Source organism: Mus musculus, chromosome 3, assembly GCF_000001635.26.
Source record: "Mus musculus strain C57BL/6J chromosome 3, GRCm38.p6 C57BL/6J".
In the NCBI taxonomy this organism is placed as follows: Eukaryota; Metazoa; Chordata; class Mammalia; order Rodentia; family Muridae; genus Mus; species Mus musculus.
Window position 1 is genome coordinate 107,461,755 of NC_000069.6, and position 13,627 is coordinate 107,475,381.

Below are 13,627 nucleotides of genomic sequence, written 5' to 3' on the forward strand. Positions count from 1 at the left end.
AAAGTCTCCCTTCACTTTCCACTCTTCAGCCTGAGAAAACAGACAAATGGCTAGCACTGGTAGGAGAGAGGAAGGAAACAGGCCACGGTATCCCAAATTTCATTTGTTTCTTCATTGAGCATCCATTGGACACTGATCACACATCTGTCAGTAAAATAGTCCTCGTCTCCAGCCCCAGGAAGCCTCTGTCCAGGCTGTGCATCATCCTGCAGTCCTGGTGATGGGGATGAGCGTCTGGGGAACACGGAGGAGGAACCTTGCCAGGATAAAAAAAAAGGAAGCCACGAAAGAAGAGAGGTAGAGGAGAAAGCCAGTGTGTAGCTAGGGGGTCCCAGGAAGAGCTCAGGAAAAACCTGTTAAAGGTACTCTTAAGAGGAGGGCTCCTGGCCAGCTCCCACTGACTATTTATTCTAAAGGTCTTGACTAAACCTGCTTCATGGGTCTTTCCCAGATTCCCTGGAAGCATACGTATGCTAAGGTTGGCATTCCAACCTTTACTGTCCTCAGCTCTGTGTGTGAGGTAAGGCTAATTTCTTCCAAAATCTATAGGCTTAGAAGAGGCGAGCCCCCTGCCCTACTGTGTGGGAGGGTGCTGCCCCCTAGTGGTGCTGGGACAACCCAGTTAAGGAACTCGATCCTTACTGTTGGTTCCTAACAGCAGCTGGTCCAGGATTTCCTGTTGATTCCAAGACTTCAGGCCTTAGCCCCACCTAGCATTCCCAGGATACTACCTGCTTTGTTGTCCATTCCTCAAGATCCTGATAGTTACAAGCCTAAGCAAGCGTGCCCCGGTCCCTGCCAAAAATGTTTGTTCCCCAAGCTTCTCCTCATCCCCATCTTCGTATTTTCTCTACTTTTCTTCCCTAAGATTTTTTTTGCTATAGTCAAGAGCATCTAGAGCCAGTTAATACTATGGAATCATATGCAGTAAATTTCCCAGCTAGAATTAAGAGGGTAGCCAAAGGATAAGGATAGAAGGCTAAGCTTAAACCTAGAGTGATGCTGATGCAAATTCTTGGGCTCCTGTGTCCTTTGTAGGGCACTTGAAGAAGCCCTTTCCCCATCTCTACAGAAGCCAGAGGGAAATTAAGAGGCTAAAATTAAAGTCTCTCCCCATTGGGGCCAGTATGTGGTCTCCCTCTTTTAAGTGACAGGGGTCATCTGATCACTTCTCCTCTTCTTTGGTATCCTTTTTTTCTAAGGTGCCCCAGGCCAAGGAGCTAGCCTATAGCTATTAGGGCAAAGTTATATCCTTTGGTACTCACATCTCTTAGCATTACAGGTCCTGCCAGGGACCTATCCCCCCCCCCCCTCCTCCTCCTCCTCCTCCTCCTCCTCCTCCTCCAGATGCAGACCAAGGGGCCAGCATCCTTTCCCAGCATGCCCTGTTCCCTCTCAGCCCAACAAATTGAATTGCTTTATCAGAGCTCATCACCAGGCACATATAGTAAGTCTTTGATTCTGTGCAGGATGAGTAGGGTGGGCCAGAGGATACTGGGAGCCTGTTTGCTCAACAGTTCATTGTCTTATTCAGCTCTCACCCCAGGCTCTTAGGCTCCAAATCGAATGGGAGAGCTGTTCTGGGAAGGTTCTAGGAAGAATGTGTGTAAGACAACGGCCCAAAGTACTACCAGCAATATGGAGATCAGCTACACTGGTTCTGACAAGGGTTACAGACAGGATTGGGCTCATTTTAAAATCTCAGAGAACTCTAGAGGCCTTTTGGTGGCCCACCTCCTAAGAGGAAGAGACTGCAAATGCACAGATCACAAGCTCGGGCTGGGTTAGGACTCAGGGCTTCAGAAACGGTGGCTTGGAGTCATAGGCCAGGGAGGGGTTGGGGGCTACTTCTTAGGCATGTCCCTGTCGAGGGTTTCAGACCTATGCAGCAGCAGTGAACCTGAGAGAAGGAGCTACAGCTGGGTTTGGACCAAGAACAGAGAAAACATGGAGGCCCATGTGCTCTCCACATGTAGGAGTGTGTTCATAAGAATCACAGACGCAGAGCCAGTGGAAGGGTCCCCTAGAGGTCTTTCTACTCAAAGCTGTTGGGCAGTGGGAGGCAGCTGGGGCTGGGGAGTGTACACACACACACACACACACACACAGAGAGAGAGAGAGAGAGAGAGAGAGACAGAGACAGAGACAGAGACAGAGACAGAGACAGAGACAGAGACAGAGAGAAGGGCCCAGCTGGCATGACTCCTTGGCACTCCACATTTCTCCATCTAGAAAAGTACATATTCCTCCTACCTGGGCTAAGGTCCAACAAAGCAGGCTCATTCCAGTAGAGTAGTTAATTAGTCCTGATGGGTTTGATCCCCTCCCGCAGTATCCTGGAGAAAGGGGAGCAGCTGTCTGGAGAAGCAACTCAAATCTGAGATCTTGTTGGATAATCATGAAGCCCAAGAATCTGTCTCTTCTTAGGTTAGCTCTGGACACACTATGCTGCCAACTATGATGCTGGGAGCCCGAGGGTAGACCCTTTACCAAGTCTTTCTGTTTTGCAGCTGGCACTTTGCCTACATGGAGTAATCTTATTCATAATATGTTGTTGTTAAATAACTTGAATCTCCTACCCATCTTCCAGGTTCCTTCCATCTGGATCACTGGAAGGTGGACACACCAAGACTCATTGTGATTGCTTGGACAAGACAAGGAGCCTTGCCTGAACCAAGCCTTTATGAAGGTTCCCAGGGTTTAGCACAATTCTAGGCACCCCTAATACCTGCTTCCTGCTCCAGGCAAGGAATTGATGAAAGAAAGTTAGAAGTGAGAGAAGGCTGGGGTCCTTTCTGTCAGAGCCTTGTAATGTGGTGGAGAGTACACTGGATCGGAAGTCAGGAAACCAGGCTGTGGCCACAGTTCGCCCTCTAGTTGTTCGAGAAAGCCTTACTTACCCCTTGTCTGTTTCCTCAATTGTTAAAAGGTCAAATCATCCCTTGAATTCACTTCATGGTTATTTTTACTGTGAAATAATAAAGTGCTCCTACATGTAACTTTACCAGTAATTTTTCTTCATTCACTATTTTATGGGCCAGGAGGTTAGGAAGGGTCCAGCTGAGCAGTACTTAGAACTCATGCAATTACAGTGGTACTGAGAGACATGAGGTTCCTTTGAGATGAACGTTCAGTGTGGCACATTCACACGGCTGGTGGTTGACATGGGCTAAGGGCTCAGCTGCAGCTGTCAGCGGGAGCACCCGCAAGTGCGCACCCTCTAGCACCGTCAGTGTCTCAGGTAAGTGTGGTACCCCCCAAAGTGGCTAACTGTCCCCAGAACCATTATCCAGAGAACAACACCCTTGTTGATGTAGCTCTGCAAGTCCATAGCATTGCCTCCTCCATTTTCTGTTGGCTAGAAGAGGAATCTGGTTGCCCAGGCTCAAGAGGAAAGGCAGAGAATATTCCTGATGGGAGAAGGGTTAAAGAATGGGGGAACCTCTGAAAATTCACCAGCAAACAAGCCATAACATTTTGGGAGTTTATAGAATTCTCTTGCCCATGCTAGGGCTGGATGAGGCTGTGTCTGATTATGATTAAGAAGGAAACAAGACAGGGACAGGATTGGTGAGTGCCTGCTTCCCTGGACAGGGCACCTTGTCTTTCCGCCTTCCTTGGCTTCTTCCAGGGTTAGGTTGGGACTGTCTTTTAACAATGGTACCAGGGTGCTGGCTCATTGCATGGGTGAAGTGGGGCCAGGGTTGGTAGAGAGAAGAGAGTAATAATCAGCATATATTCTATCCCCCTCTGGAAAACTGCTATGCGACGGTCCACCCGGCACCTCGGGAGTTCATTTATTCCTCCCAGCGCCTCAAGGAAAAGGTTTTATTGTCACACAGGTTCAGAGGGTTAAGTGGCCTGCCCAAGGTTGGTGACAGACTCATGATTGAAACAACCTCAAACAGCCTGCCCCTGGGGCCAGAAGGAAGTGGAAGAAGCTGTCTCTCCTGTCCTCTGGCATGCCCTTGTCATCTTCTTCCCTACTTACTGCCTCCATTCGGGACCCAAATCTAGCTGCTCCCCTCCTCATCAGAACAGATTAGCTCTGTGTCTCAGTTCCATGTTTCAGAGCTAATATCCTCTCAGGAAAAGCCTCCAAAAAGATGCCAAAGATGGACGATGGGCATATCTAGTGCCCCAGAATAGGTTTATTGTATGGGGACCCTCCCATCTACAGCGAGGCCTGTGGGCCTCTGAACAGATGCTATGATCCACAGACTGGTGGAGGTGATCTATTCCCAAGGCCAGGCCTTAAGAAGTGGGCACTGCCAGCTTCCACATTTCTGCTCTTGAAGTGGTCTCCCCATCAGATAAGGATTTGGTCGCTCTGACCAACAGGCTCAGCTGATCTCTACTCCTACGTGTTTTCACCCAAAAACTAAATATCTATATAAATGTGAGAAAGGCTCCCTTGGGACGTCCAGACCAGCTCTTCTACCCACGGGACATCACTTTCATTTCCACCCATCTGCTGCCCTAATTCATACTGGAATTCCTCATTCATAAAGTCATGAGGTAGGAAATGTTGGTTGTTTTAAAATTTGGACTGACATGGAACACTGCAAGAGATAACTGTTTCAGGATGTATTGTTGCCTTTGAACTATCCTCTCTCTTTCCTTCTCTCTTGCAAATTAGAAGCTGTGTCTCTTAGGAAAGGCAAGACCCAGCTGACACTGAACTTAGACGTGGCTTTGAGGACTCTGGCTTCAGAGTGCCACTGAAGTGAAGCCCTTAATGCCTTGTGTCTCTGTGTCTATGCATCCCTCCTGGAAGGATGGCTGCCATTTCAACCAGAATTACCAAAAGACTGAGTGACTGTGTGGGGAGTGACTTGTCCAGCACTGGGCCAGTCCCTTGTTTGAGAACTAAGTAGGAGATTTGATGTGACAAGAGAGGTGCTTGGCCAAACTCGGGCCAGTGAGTTCTGATTTGCCTGTTTGAGGACTATGGCTAACATGGAGAGACAGTTTAAGAGTGTTGCCAGGCTAAACCGTGAACTGAAAGGGATTCCTGCCACCTGGTGGCTGCTCGTGGAATGAGGGGTGGCAGGGAGAGGAAATGGAAGGTTCCTTTGGAGGACCCCTTCTGAATGAAACTGAGATCACAAGGCACTGAGCGCGGCTGGGATGGGGAAAGATGAGAGTAGTAGTATTCTTCTGAAGATTATACTCCGAGCTGAGGCAGGAAGAGGGGGTTCTCTGCCACCAGCCTCTTCCATTCTTTATGACCCTACATTCAGTGGGTGCCTATTTAACAAAAACTTGGGCTATCACATCTTATACTTCATCTTTATCTTCCACTGGAGATTTCAAAAGATATTATCTGAAGTTGAGGGGTAATTCTCTGAGAACTTAGAACATGGCTTGCTGTGAACTAGCTCACTTCCCTAAGGATTAGGTCAGTCCCCTGCCTTTCTTGTGTTTCCCCTCAGTCCTCCTTACATAGTGAACATATATAGTTTTCTCTGAAGCTGGGCAGGATAAGAATTGCCCTGAAAAGCCCTGGAGAGGACACCAAACGCCATCCTCATATCAGACGGCGCCCCACTTTCCTTACCTGGAATAACGTAGATTCAAGCACTTCCCTCAGAGAAAAATCTCAGGGGTACAGAGTTGCTGAGGCACAGTAAGGGCAAGCATGGGACCCACAAGTATCCGGGGACATGCCCAGAAAACTGGCTGCATCTCTACCTTCAAATTTCTCAGCCAGCACCCACGAGAATCCCATTTCACCCCATCCCAAAGCCTCCCTCAGCTCCCCTCCTGTAAGTGAAGAAAGGCAAGAGAGGGTGCTAAGAACAGACACTTTATTGTACAGCAGGGTGGGGGAGATGAAGTGGGGGCCCTGGGGTGACAATGCCTCATGCCCTCTCCTGGGCCAAGTGATCCTGACTCAGAGCACTGGCCACTCCAGGACACATGAACTTAAACTGTTCTGAACGTGTGTCAGGACCGGAAGTGACTGCCTGGTATGTGTTTAGGTCTGTACAAAGCAGGACTTCTCATGAGAAATGACCCGGGGCCCTCCTCCCCTAGCTCCCCATAGTTCAGACCTAAGAAGAGGGACTCAGAGGTGTACAGAGTCAGGTGTATTACAGCCTGCGTGATCTCACTTCTCTTTTCACAGTGGGCATACTCTAGTTGAGGGAAGGGTAATGTAGTGGTAAGGAAGGGAAGAAGAGCAGTCCCTGCCTGGGAATACTGCAGATCTGCACGGGGATTGGCTCATAGCCTCAGGGCTCACACACGAGCACGGCCTCTGGAGGACGTCTCCTGGCACTTAAAAAGCAGCAGCCAGCTCCTGACGATGTATTGCTTGATGGCAGAAGCCAACCCTATCTATAATTCCTCTGCACCTCACGTCTCCCCCACCACCCAACCTAGGCCTCAGGCTCCTCGCTGTCCCCATGAAGAGGGCTGAGGGCTCCCTGAGCAAGAAGCTGGTGACTGGAGCTGAGAGCTGTCAGAACAGGAACTCTTAGGTGTACCTCTGCACTGCCCCAACTCGAATGACTCAGCCCCGGAAACCCCTTGTCTCCTGGTAGGCACCGTATGAGCAGCGCCAACCAGCACTAGGGACCCTGCGCCAAGACTTGGAGACCCAGCCCTCACTTCCAGCTCTTCCACGGAAGCTGAGGCTGGTCTTCAGTGGTCAGGTGAGCCCACCTCATCTCTCCGGAGGAGCCAGCGGAGGTCTGAGAAGCGGCTGTTGCTTTCTGAGTACTCCAGACTTTTTCAAGGACAAGGGCAGGACCGAAGGGCAGAGAGATGCCTTCCTCCTAAGAAGCCCGGTACTGTCTGCCTAAGACATCGTGACTCCAGTGTGAACAACAGAAGGTTGACTGGAAAATAAATCTGAGGGCTTTCCACCCCCACCCAAGGCCCTCCTTCCCACCAAAGGTGAAATGACAATGAGTCACCTGAAGGAAACACGTGCCTTTCCCCACAGCTGGTGCTTCTTAGAGGTGCCTGTCCTGAGGTCTCACCCATAGAGCTGAGAGGAAGACACGGGGTCTTCAGAAGGTGATGAACACTGGGTGGGTGGGGGTGTCACAGATCAGCACCTTATGCACTCACACCTACGAATGTAACACACACACACACACACAGACACACACACACATACACACAACCATAGAGCTCTGGGTCCTATGTCCAACTCACAGAAGCAAAGATGTAGCCAGGACAGATTCTGGCTTACAGCAAAAGGCTACAACACACACTACAGAGCCCACAAGGCATAAGCAAACAGCCCTAGCTCAGCTCCACCCAGCCCCCCGCCCCCACCCCCCATCCCCCACTCACTGCAGGCTCACAGGCTGGGGCCTGGCCCAGCCACGCTACAAAATTAAAAATATATCAAATATACAATGAAAATAGATCTGTACGGCACTGAGGATGAAAATAGTCCACCAGCCACAGTATAATATTGGGTTTGTCATTTCACAGCATCTACACCCACATGTACAGATTGAATGTACAATAGAAATAGCATGTGGAGAGGAGGAGAGAGAGTGGAGTCTCTGCTAGGGCCTGGCTTTCCTGTTTTCTAATTCTGCTCAGGACTAGGCACGGGGCCAGCTAGGGGGTGTTGTCAGGTGAGGGGGCCGATGGTGGGACCCCAAAGCTCATTTCCCTCTCACCTTAAATACTATGACAGGTGGGACCAAGAAGGCTAGAAGTGAGAGAAGGTGTGTGGAACTGAGGAATAAGAGATGGCAGGCTGAGGGTGGGGGACCTCTCAGGCTAGGGAGGGAGGTATCCAGGAGGCTTTAGGAGCAAGTGGTGGACATCTGGGCCTAGGCTGTCGTCCCTCTCAGGACTGAGGGAAATTTAGGCCACAACAATGACCCAGGAACCTCTGTCAGGTGCCCAGGTCTGTTCCTGCTGACCAGAACTTTCAAAGATAGAAACAGTGTGTGTGTGTGTGTGTGTGTGTGTGTGTGTGTGTGTGTGTGTGTGTGTGCATGGATGTTGTATGTAAGACCACCACCCCTGGCTCCAGGTTGGAAGGAGAAGATTGAGAAATGACTAAACCCTAGCTAAGGTGACCCCATCCATGCACCCATCCATCTGTCCATCCCAACCGGCCAACCATATAAGTCCATACACCCATCTCTCTAAGGTGATACTGCAGAGAGATACTCTGAGTCTCAGGTCAGCTTCCGAATCCTCACAGGCCGCTCTGAGGCAGCCTTCCTCCCAGAGGAGCCTTGAAAGGTGGTCAGGGACAGTGCCATAGATTGTATCTCCCTTGGAGCCTAAGACCAGAGGCTTTCCGCTGCCCAGAACTGCCTGTGCCACTCCCCTGAACAGGCTGGGGGAAGTTAGGGAAAGGTTCCCAAGGTGTCTCCGCATGATGTGCACACCAGCGGCTGTGCTTGTACAACAAGGAGAGTGAGTGGCAGCCAGAGAGGGCAGTGAGTTTACCTGTCTTTCCTTAGAAACAAGGGCTCCTGGTGACACACCTCTGACCTCCAGGAACCCTCAATCCAGGGGAGAAGCTGCCACTAAGGAGAAGATGGGGCTCCAGGTGAGGTGCGCTTGTTTCTCTTGTGCTCCAAACCATCTAGATTGTGCTGGGAGCCTGCAAATTGTGCTCTGGAAACCTCACCCATTATGCACTGTGCCCTCTTCTTTCTGGGACAGAGGCAAAGACCACCACCCGTGGCTCCAGGTTGGATAGAGGAGATTGAGAAATGGCTAAGCCCTAGTTAAAGTGACCCCATCACTGTGCTCTCCGGCAGGACCTGTAAATAGGGACATTTAAAGGCTCCACGAGCTGGCTGTGGATTCATTTCATTCGATGGCAGCATTCATGCTTAAGCCTGAGAGGTCTCCACCTTTCTCAAAAGACAGAATTGAAGAGACTCCATATACCTTCTGGCAAAGCAAAGCCTGAGACCTGATACACGCATCCCTAACCCTATCTTAGCTCAGGAGGAGCCTGGCAGGGCTGGACAGGACGATGAGTCTTTTGGCAGGCTGGGCTAACGCCTACATCCTGCACCCTCAGCCCTAAAGCCCCTGTCCACCACCACCCACCGTGACCAGCAGCACAAATGGACCCTCCCTGAGACCCAAGAACTACAAGTGATAGGTTTTACAGGGAGAGGGGGAGGTGACTCCTAAAGTGTCCACTTGAAGTCCCCCCATACTGGGATTTTGTGGTTACATGACTGCAACTTGGCAAGAGTTCTCAAAAAAGTTACACGGGTTGGGGGCCTGGAATAGGGACTGAATTGTCCCCAGTCCCCTGCTCATAGGTAGGGAGTCTGCTGGGACTTGGGTGGGGAACAAGGCAGGACAGATCCTCTCTCCTTGGACTGGCCTGGGTCTGGTGGCCACCATGGAGGAAGAGACCAGGCCCAGACAAGTGGGCAGGTTGGGTATTGAGGGGAGGCAGGCAGGGTGGAGCTGTGGTCACAGCTCTGACTCAGGGGTGCTGGCCAAGAGGTAGCCGCTTCCATAGCGTCCGTTGGGATTGTTGCTGTTATCCAAGGGTGATGTGCTGCCAGGCCCCAGATAGGAGCGGTGGGTGGGCATGGGGGAGGGCGCCTCACTGGGCACCTTGCTGAGGATGAAGCGCGTCTCATCGTTCTCCTCCAGATTGGAGATGTCCTTCATCATGCGGCCCTTCTTGTAGGACACAGAGAGGGTGTTGGACCCGTCGGAGAGCAAGTGGAAGTGCCGCAGGATGAACACCACAGGGATGGGCAGGGTGGCCACGGCAATGAGGGTGATCAGCAGTGCCATGGCCCAGTTGGGGAAGTACAAGTAGCGCTCAGCAGCCTAAAGGATAACAGCAGAAGGAGGCTGCAGGACACCAGACTGTGCGGGTCCCAAGCCTACAGGCCAATCTTGTCCCACCCTTGCCCCTGGCTCCCCCACCACCACCACCAAGTAGCAGTACTGATGGTGTCTCCAGGGAGTGCTACTTGAGTGTAGTACAGTGGCTTGGTCCCAGGGACAGCTGTTTGAATATCAGCTTGGTTAAAGGGGCCTCAGTTTCTACATCTGTAGAAAGGGTGGGTAATTCCACTCCACAGACACAAAAAACAGACTATGCCTTAGAAGAACTAGAAAGCATGCTGATTTTGCTGAGCCTCAGTTTCCCCATTTATACTATAGCGATAGTGCCACTGCTTAGGAACACAAGGCACACCCAACAAGACCTGTTACAGAGGAGCTGCGCTAGGAAGCTTTGCTCCAGTCTGTTATGTTAAAGGCCTGAGAAGATGCCAGAGACTCTGGGGTTTGTTGGGGGCCACCACTCACCTCCTCTTTGATCCAGGCACTGTAGCCTGGGGGCGACACCCCCAGCTGGATGATGCTGGCTGTGGTGAGCACAGCCATGCACAGTGGAGACACAAACTTCCACATGTAGAAATAGAATCGATACGGCTGGAAGCCCAGCATCTCTGTCAGCTCCTGCATAAACCTGCCAGGCACAGCAGAAGACAAAGCAGTTGGCACGTTCAGCACTTCCTCCCATTCTCCTGCGGCCACTTGCTTCTGACCAGTCCCCTCTGGGCTCCGCTAGCCTTTGCCTTCAGTGTTCTGTGATCTCCAGGGGGCTCGGCCCTGCCTACTTCACACCATATTCCATCAGAGATACGATCCATTAGACAGGCCCTGGACCATGCAGACAGATGCTGGAAAGCTCTGGATTCCCAAAGCACAGCCTCCTCCCACCGGCCTGGCTCAACACTCCCCCTGCTGGAGGAGAGGCAGTAATGCACCTACCTAGCATGGGAAGAAGGAAACTTCCAAAACCCAGGGATCTCTAAACCAGACTCTGCTAGAATTCCAGGAGGCAGGCAGGATATGGGTTTCAGTGGTATAGAAAACTCATCTTTACCTCAGTTACACTAACTGAGCCTGGTCATTCCTTTTATTATAAGTGCAAGCAACCTCAGGAGTGACTTTGTCCCAAATAGATTGCATCAGACATTTCTTATCATATCCCAGTTATTTGGAGATACCTAGAAACACTTATATCCATAACTGCTTTGAAATTACAGTTGCTATTAGATCCACAACTAAATCTCCTTTAGGTGATCTTTTTCTTATGCATTCAGTGACTCCTTCTGTGCCTTCCCAGGACACAAATGACCTCTGTGAGGAAAACTGGTTTCCAAACCAATATGGACATCAAGGAGAGTCAAGCTGGGGAAGGCCTGGGTCCCTCTGAGGACAAAGACAGTGAGCACAATAAATACTAAGGGAGTAGGAAGGTACCACTTCTGGAAGTTCCTGGGGATGCATATTTGACCATAAGTCAGAGCTGACTGTGAGTGGAGAGATATAAAACCAAATCTTACCTTATTGCTAATCCTCTTTCCCTGCAAAACCTAAACTTGATGCCAAAACCATACATTAAAATTATAAATCAGGCTGCTGAAGCCCACCGACTCTGAGGGGACAGAGCAGGGCCCCTCAAATCCCACCACATGCTAGACAAGCTTAGTGGACATCTAAGGACTGGTACTCCGCAAAGGGGCTGTGGTAGTTAATCATTCAGGATGGCCTCAGAACCTGGACTCAGGATTCCCAAGGTCTTTAGCACAGCTCTGTCTCCTACTAACCAAGTAGCATCCATTACTACGCCCTCTTTATAGGCCTCAGTTTCTCAGAGCCCAGGGCCCGATTAGCTCTGATGAACTATGATCTCTTGCCCCTTTCAAAAGCAGCCATGAGAACATAAGACTCCCCAGAAAGCCCTTACGGGAAAGAAGCCACCACATGTCCCCCGCCACTCCTCTATGATCTCCTTACTTCTTGGTTCCATAAATCCAGGCCACAGCGATGTTCTCAAGGATGACGATGACGGTGAGTGGCAGGGTGGCCGAATAGTCATCAAACATGGTGACAAAGTAGTTTCCGGAGCGCTGGACGAACAACAGCCCCACGAAGAATGCAAAGACACAGCAGCCAACTACAGAGAGCCGGGAGGCCGGTGTGTGTGGGGGGGGGGCACAGGTGCAGGGTGGGTGGGACCCTGGGGACTTAGGGGGACCCAACTCCCACCACACTGCTCCAAACTGGCCTGCAGCCTACCCTCTCCATAACCCCCAGGCACAGGAGATGGCTGGAAGCTGAGGTTCTGAGCTCTCCTGTATCAGGCAGGAGACTCAAGGAAGGGAAAACTCTGCATTTTTCTGCCATGTTTCCTGCACCTGGCACAGCACCAGGCTCAAGACAACCGTTCCACTTAATTACTGAATTGAATTGAGATGATTCAACCGATTGGTCCTAGGAGTCCTTCCCAGGAAACCATAGTTTTTTTTTTATTTGAGAGGAGGAAGATGCTCTACCCCATCCCTATGACCCAGAGATGCGGGCAAGTGGTAAATGCATCTCCTGTCAGTATTGGAAGCTGAGTGGCACATCCAGGTCTGTGGCGAGAGAGAAGGGCCTTCTGCACACAGGGTGCTGGATGACCCGGTCACGTCAGAACCTAAATTGCCATGCACATGCTGGGCTGGTGTCTGGCAGGGCGACAGGGAGTTACCTGTGAACATCTCCTTGGGCACCTTGAAGGTGTCGATGATGGGTGTGGTGATTCCTGCCATGGTCCCGATCATGCTGCCCAGGCCCAGGTTGATGAGCATCAAGAAGAACATGACGGACCAGAACGGGGAGGCCGGGAAATGTGTCATGGCCTCAGTGAAGGCGATGAAGGCCAGGCCTGTGCCCTGCACAGACTGAGGGTGGGGCAGAGAGTCGGGGCCACTGTTACTCCACAAGTCCCCTGCCTCCTTCCCACTGTCCTTAGGGCTACAGTTACCACATCCCCTATTTCATAGGGATCCCCATTGCCACTTGAACTCTTTCGGCTCCAGAGAGTGGGTCTTGAACGTTAGTGAGTATCAGAATCTCTGAAGAGAGCCAGCTCGAGTGACTCATACTTCGAATCCTAGCACTCAGGAAGCTGAAGCAGGGGGATTGCTATGAGTTCAAGGCTAGCCTGGGTTTCACATTGAATTTCCTGCTAACCTGGACTACAGATTAATATTGTCTCAAAACAGCCAAACTAAACCAAAATGTGAAAGAAAGAAAAAAAAAAAAAAGGTTCCTGAGAGTTTCCCTGGGTGACCTATAACCTACAAGCTGTTCATGGAGCCCAGTGATCCAGGTGAAGACGCACAATGAAACACATCCAGTGTGAGACTCTGCTTTTCTAAGACATCATCTTTGTTGCACTCACAATGACCACTCCCATTTCTGAATTGCCAAACTCTAGACCTTAAAGCAGCAGGCTCAGCTGTGCAATAGAAGCAACTGTAGTCTTTAAGTACCCATCCCATGCCATTCTCCCACAGAGGCAATGATTTCCTGGGTCTAAGGTTAAACTGCTGTGAGATTTTATAAAGCTACCTGGGGTTCTCATGGAAATTCCAAGTAGGGAACCATTGCTTTAATACAGAGGCCCTTTGCACAGGCATCTGCCCACACACTGCCTGCTCACATCACTTATAACTGTCCCGTGATCTTGAAGGAACACATGGCCCAACCTGAGTTTTTAATTGTCATTCAACACTCTTGAGGTTGCCTTGTGTGAAAAACCTGCTGCAATCCTAGTTTTCTCAGGGGATCGGCCCATGCCCGTGAGACTGGGTGG

General features: G+C 50.7%; 1 protein-coding gene across 5 annotated transcripts in view; it reads right to left on the bottom strand.

Moving 5' to 3' along the window:
• Nucleotides 1–5,793: 5,793 nt before the first annotated feature.
• Nucleotides 5,794–13,627, bottom strand: part of Slc6a17 (solute carrier family 6 (neurotransmitter transporter), member 17) — a 50,471-nt gene continuing 42,637 nt past the window's right edge. For 3 of the 5 annotated variants that reach the window (NM_001293689.1, XM_006501407.3, XM_006501406.3), the window contains exons 9-12: nt 12,518–12,710; nt 11,782–11,941; nt 10,282–10,444; nt 5,794–9,795 (exon numbers count right to left, since the gene is read on the bottom strand). In NM_001293689.1, the coding sequence (NP_001280618.1) occupies nt 9,427–9,795; nt 10,282–10,444; nt 11,782–11,941; nt 12,518–12,710 (885 nt within the window). In that variant the 3' untranslated portion in view covers nt 5,794–9,426. The remainder of the gene's footprint in view (nt 9,796–10,281; nt 10,445–11,781; nt 11,942–12,517; nt 12,711–13,627) is intronic. The other 2 variants (NR_121629.1, NM_172271.2) reach the window with 2 other exon arrangements.